We start from the raw sequence: 5,686 nt of genomic DNA on the forward strand, positions 1-5,686 counted from the left end.
CCCCGCTGCTCCGAAGCGGGTGCCGGCGGCTCCGGCCCCCACGGGCGGATTCCGGACCGAGGGAGTCCCCGCCCCTGCACGGCCCCGGCGCTTGCATTACCTGTTCGCCGCCAGGCGCGACGCGATGTATCCGCCCGGGATCTGGGTGATGATGTAGCCCCAGAAGAACGAACCGTGGATCATCCCCACAGTTTCGGGGTCCCAGTTAAATTTGGCTTTCTACAAGGGCAGAGGGAAGGGAAAGGGGGAAGAGGGGAGAAGGCGTCAGTGGTGAGGAATCGCTGCCCGCGGCGCCGTCCCGGATCTGGGGCTGGCTTTCGCTTTTCCCTTCCTAACGAAATTACCTCTTGTAACCGAAATAAGGGACACCCGCTAAGGGATTCACAGCGACGCTGAGCGCCCGGGTTTAGCGGCCAACCGCTCCCTGGGAGGCCTGGTCACCTTCGCGAATGAAAAATCGGTGGGACCCCCGTCTTGGACCTCTTAGCCCGCACTGCAGAAGGGACCCTCAGCCCGCGTCCCCTGGGCCAGGGCTCCCGTGAGCACGCGGTGGTGCAGGACTCAGGTGGACAGCAGCCCTCTGCACCCGCCAAGGGAACTGGCGGGAAAGGAGGACGCGAGCTCAGCGCGCTGGGAGAAAGGGTATCTGCCAGTCGGGGATGGGCCTGGAAACGGTGGTGGTCCACGGCCGGGGAATTTGGGGGAGTCGGTGGGGACAGCACCGATGCAGCGGTGGGTGGCCGTAAAGGCTTAGCTGGGACGTGGTGAGGGCCCACAAGGTGAGACCGGAAGGAAGGTTACCAGCCCGGTATCTGCACCGGAAGTGTAAGAGACTTCTCCAGGCAACTGAGTCCCCTCTGTCTGCCTGAGAATAAAACGTGGAAACCCTGTGCATTTTGCAGGGTCTACTAGATCATCTGGAGCCCAGGGGTGAAGCCCAGGCTCCTCACACCCAGAGCGTCCTCCTAGTTTCTCCTAGGCCTGCTTTCCAGGCTGGCCACACAGGGCTCAGGACAAAAGGAGCCACAGTAGATTTCTGTGTCCTTGAAGTGACCCCCCCCCTTCTAGGTGTCGCCCTTCAGGCACACCCAGTAAAGATGAGGAACTGGAAGCCCCTGAACCCCTTTCTCTCCTGCGCTGCAGCTCCCCTCCCAGCCCTGGAGATAAACCTCCCAGGGCCTCTCCACGCCCAGCTAGTTGATCTGTTTTCTCTTTGGTTTAATTTAGACGACTAAAAATGTTTGGGTCGGGATCTGGAGGCAATGGGGAATAATAACGAATATCCTACTCTTATTTCTCGAGTGAGAGGAAAACACTATTTGTTTAAACTGGGCGTCAGTCCTCTGCTTGCACCGAGTCTGTCTTCTCCAGAGCCCAGCAGCCACATTCTGGCTTCCGCGTTTACCAGAGGGGGACAAGACCCAGGGGTAGAGCTGCGCCTGCAGCGGTCCGCCCAAGGGCTCGGAGCCTCCAGGCCTTACTCCGTGGACCTGGACGGGGAACGGAGGCTGGAAGGGGCCCGGGGAGGTGCCCACCTCCTTGATGACTTTGCCCCCGCGGTGGATCGTGCTGTTGTTGACCATGTCCACGATGGCCACGCCCAGGTTGCAGCGGATGCCGAAGGAGATGCAGAAGCCCAGGCCGCTCATGATGGCGATGATGTAGCGGCGCGGCAGGCCGAAGCACGTGCAGTCGCACAAGGGCGCCTTCTTCTCGGGCACCTCCAGGGGCTTCCCATCCTCCGTCAGCTCGATGGCCTCACCGCCCGCGTCCTGCTTCTTCTCCAGCACCCTGCGCGTCAGAGTGGGGGAGGCCAGCATGCCCGGGTTAGGCGCCTGGGGCGCAGGCCCATTTTCTCGGACACTTCGGGGCTGGACCCTGACCTGTCCCTCCCAGAGGCTCAGCGCTCAGCGTGGTGGGGCCACCCTGAGCCTCAAAACCTCGGGTGCCCTCTTCAGCCTTCTACAGCCCCCCCCCCACACTCCCGCAGCAGCTTCGCTTCAACTTTGATACCTTCAGGCCCAGGACCACGAATCCCCCTGGCGCAGGATCCTCCCTTTCAGAACTAAATGGGCAGCAGCGAGCTTGGATCTGACTTCCAGGCCCCCTCTGCGGTTGGTGGGAAAGGGCAGCAGGGCGCCCATCCTGGGCGCCTGTCCCTTCCCGCCCGCCCAGCCGGGCTCTACTCCCGTCACCGCGGTTCTGATCCTACAGCCACCCCGCAGGCAGGGGGACCAAGACCCAAAGGGCTGCTGCCTCTGGTCAGTCAGCTGCTTCTGAGCCCAGCCCCAGCGCGATGCGAGGCCACTCCTAGACCTGGAAAACTGAGATTGCCGAGCACTCTCCTTCCCGTTCCTGTAGCCAAGGGTGCTTTTCCTTCCTTACTCCTCTGTTACACATTTTTCCTTTTCCTTTTCTTCCAGTTGGAAACAAAGGCCTCTGCAGCATATGGCCGACTTGTAAACTACCTACAGCTTGAACATGAATAATTAATTATTCACAATCTTGCGTCATTACTATCTCAGTTACAAACACCAAAAAATGTCACTGGGTCCATTTCCAAAGATGTAAAATGTGACTCCCAGTTATAACTCCCCTTTCTGTGTAAGATTTCCACCAAGGCGGAAGGTCTCACTTAAAAAAAATTGGGGCGGGGGACAGTATTGCATAAAATTTCACCTCTCTGAGTCAAGGTGTTGTTCCAGTACCTAACGTATTGTATCCGTGAAATTTCTATTTTTAAAACGGAGAATTGTGAAAGGCAACAGCTCTGTAGCCCCTTGAGATTGACTCTGCATACTTAAACAAAGCAGGTCTCTGTTTACAATTTGCAAATATTTTCCAAATCCACCACATTATTATTTTCTGTGTCCTTTTAAATCATGCATGAACACATTTTCCCCCACTCATACACAATAGTGAACTAAAGGAAAATTTCAGATCAATTCCAAGAATGAATAGCTCTGGATGTTGCTGCCAAGAAATTGCAGATGAATAGAAAAAGAACATCCCATTTCCAAGATCTAGAAAATATCACCTGGAGAGCAGCTCATAAAGGTACTGGAGGAGAGGTGAATGCTATTCCTGAGGTCTGTCTGATACCAATGTTAGGAAACACTCATTTTTGTTCTAGAAGGAAACAATTATCCAAGGTAGTATTTGCACAGGGGCTTTAGATGCCTATGTATGCAAAGTTGAACTCTGCACTTAAAGTCCCCACCTGCTCCAGCTGGGCTGGAAAAGAGCAGTCCTTTCCAGGGTGGCTGAGGGACTGCAGGGCCCTTGCGGTATCCACTGCCGCATAGGTGTAGGAAGGAACCTACCCGAAACCCATCAGAGCAGAAGAGACTGGAAAAGCGAGTAGGCACATTGGTGACTTTCTTTATATCTCTTATAATTTACAAAGGCTTCAGTTCCCCAAATATGAAAAGGAGCTCTTTCATGAAATCATTTGTCCTTTGTGTCTGTCCTTTGTGGTCGATTCTGCTGGTATTGTTAACAAAAACTGTACAAATATCACATACCCAGAAGGATTGAATTTATTTCAGTTTATAGCATAATTAGTGCAATAGCCACAAGCGGGCTAAAAAATTTTAAATCATGCCTAGGACTTTCAGTCATTTTGCTTGTTTTGCTTGTTATTATGGTTGTTCTTACAAGCACCCTAATCTCTCACATGCAAATACTAGAATGTGAGAAGAAAGCTAATAATTGAAAATACATATATATTGCTTCAGGTTCAGAGAAAGGAATTACTTCAGGTATCAATTATTGATATATTTTGATACCTTTTCATTCAGTACAGATTCCCTGAGGGATTCTCTACTATGGTTTTGAAGCCGAGATCCGAATTTCTTTCTGTCATTAAGAATATCCTGCTTAATTTGTAGAGAGTTATATTTTGTTATTCATTCTTCTGCATCAAAACAATTTAATTTGAGGTATGCTGAGGACCAAAAGAAAGACTTTTTGAGCAGGTGCTGGTAATTTCTTAATTGCAAAAAGGATAAGTCCTGGGTAAGAGAGGATGAGAATTTGCAGGTACCAAATCAAAATGCACACACACACACACACACACACACACACACACACGCACACGCACACGCACACTGCAGACAGGTTCATTTAATGCAACATTCCTGCATTAATAAGCAGGTTTCCCAGCAGCCTGGCTTCAGCAATGAGCAGCAAAAAGACTTTCCGATCATATTACAGTCTATCTAAGCAACCAAGGTTTACCAAAATATTCCTGCAGATTCTTTACACTGAAGCCCCAGGTGCACAAGGTTTGCACTCTCTTACCTGTAGATCTGGCCAAGGGATTTTCCAGCAAAATTCTTTAGCCCCTCTTTTCCTGGGGCCAAAATCCTTTGTTTTACAGACTCCATTCGGGAAGAGTGTTGTAGTGTCTTGCCAGATCTAAGCAGCGATCGCTATGAAAGGCAAGGGCTGCGCATATTTCCCCATTCGCTGAACGTAGTGGTGGGTTTTCTCTCCTCAGCGGACTGGTATTGGTGTGCCTCAAGCACGGGTGCGAGTGAGAGAGGGGCGGGAGCGCGAGAAGGAGGACACAACAGAATAGCTGCCCGCAACCCACGGATTTCCTAATAGGAGAGTTGGTAGACACAGTCAGAAAGTCTCATTGGAAGGGGAGGATCTGGAGGCAAAGGGCGCACGCAGGGCCATGGTATTTGGGCGGTACGGATGCGTTCTTGTCTTGGAGTCAGTTCTTTGAAAAAAATGTTAATTCTCGATTTCCAAGGCTCATTGCAATCAAATATGCTGGCTTTCCAACGGAGGGCCAGAGATATCGCAGAGCCCTTGGGTAAGGGCAAAATCCGAAGAATACTACTTTTTAAAATGGTGCCTTTGCCGCAAGGAGCCGCTAGCACTTTAAAACTCCTGGGAGCTTCTGAGGTCTCAGGTGAGAGGCGCCGCGGGTAGTTTACCCTCCCTTCCGCGGCCTCCTGCCCTCGCGCCGGCGTAGCTCTGCTCTGCGGTAGAGTCGAATGAGGATGGAGAAGCGTCGCTGCCCTTTGAGGACACGAGTAAATAACAGATACACAGTTCTGATTTGGGTAGCACCGGGGAGGAATTTCTCAGACGGGCTGGCTGCGAGCGCCTGGGCGGGTCTCGGCGCAAAGGTTCAGCACCACGGACAGAGCGCGCTTCAGGACTCCGGGCGCTTCTCCCCGCAAGCCTGGCCCCCAACTTTCCAAGGGAGCTGGGCAGGCGCCCTGACCTGACCACGGGGCTCTTCAGGAACGGATGCTATGGAAACCAAGGGGGAAGATGGCATCATCTCCGGAGTTTGCTGGAAGAATGCTGTATATAGGGCTCTGCCAGGGAGGAGGACTTCATTAAAAATTGACAGGTTGCTTTGATTGCTGCCTTGTGCCTAGAACTCGGTATTGCAGGGAAGGAAAGTTCCAATGGATTTAACTTGTGTATGCGGGATTTGTGATATTTGTGAACTCCAGGGCACCCTGGAATATAAAACACACACACACACGAAATGCAAAATTAAATGGTTTATTTGTTTAATTTAACTCCCGATAAGAGAAAGAAGGAAGGCAACTAGGTAGGAGCAGAAAGGAAGAAAGATGGAAGAGAGGGAGAGAAAAAAAGCACAGAATGCTTACATGCAAGGCAGCAAATCTGATGTAAATTCTTTAGACTTTCAGGC

The 5,686-nt window shown here is 51.7% G+C and overlaps 1 protein-coding gene across 3 annotated transcripts in view; it reads right to left on the reverse strand.

Moving 5' to 3' along the window:
• The window catches only part of Slc17a6 (solute carrier family 17 member 6), a 41,195-nt gene extending 35,875 nt beyond the window's left edge, over positions 1-5,320 (reverse strand). The window contains exons 1-3 of one of the 3 annotated variants that reach the window (XM_033764066.1): positions 4,303-5,320; positions 1,536-1,791; positions 101-219 (exon numbers count right to left, since the gene is read on the reverse strand). In XM_033764066.1, the coding sequence (XP_033619957.1) occupies positions 101-219; positions 1,536-1,791; positions 4,303-4,388 (461 nt within the window). In that variant the 5' untranslated portion in view covers positions 4,389-5,320. Of the gene's footprint in view, positions 1-100; positions 220-1,535; positions 1,792-2,013; positions 2,441-4,302 lie in introns of those variants that run through there. The other 2 variants (XM_010621267.2, XM_033764067.1) reach the window with 2 other exon arrangements.
• Between the last annotated feature and the right edge of the window lie 366 nt (positions 5,321-5,686).

This window comes from Fukomys damarensis, unplaced genomic scaffold (assembly GCF_012274545.1).
Source record: "Fukomys damarensis isolate Sample0158 unplaced genomic scaffold, DMR_v1.0_HiC HiC_scaffold_16, whole genome shotgun sequence".
NCBI classification, from domain to species: Eukaryota; Metazoa; Chordata; class Mammalia; order Rodentia; family Bathyergidae; genus Fukomys; species Fukomys damarensis.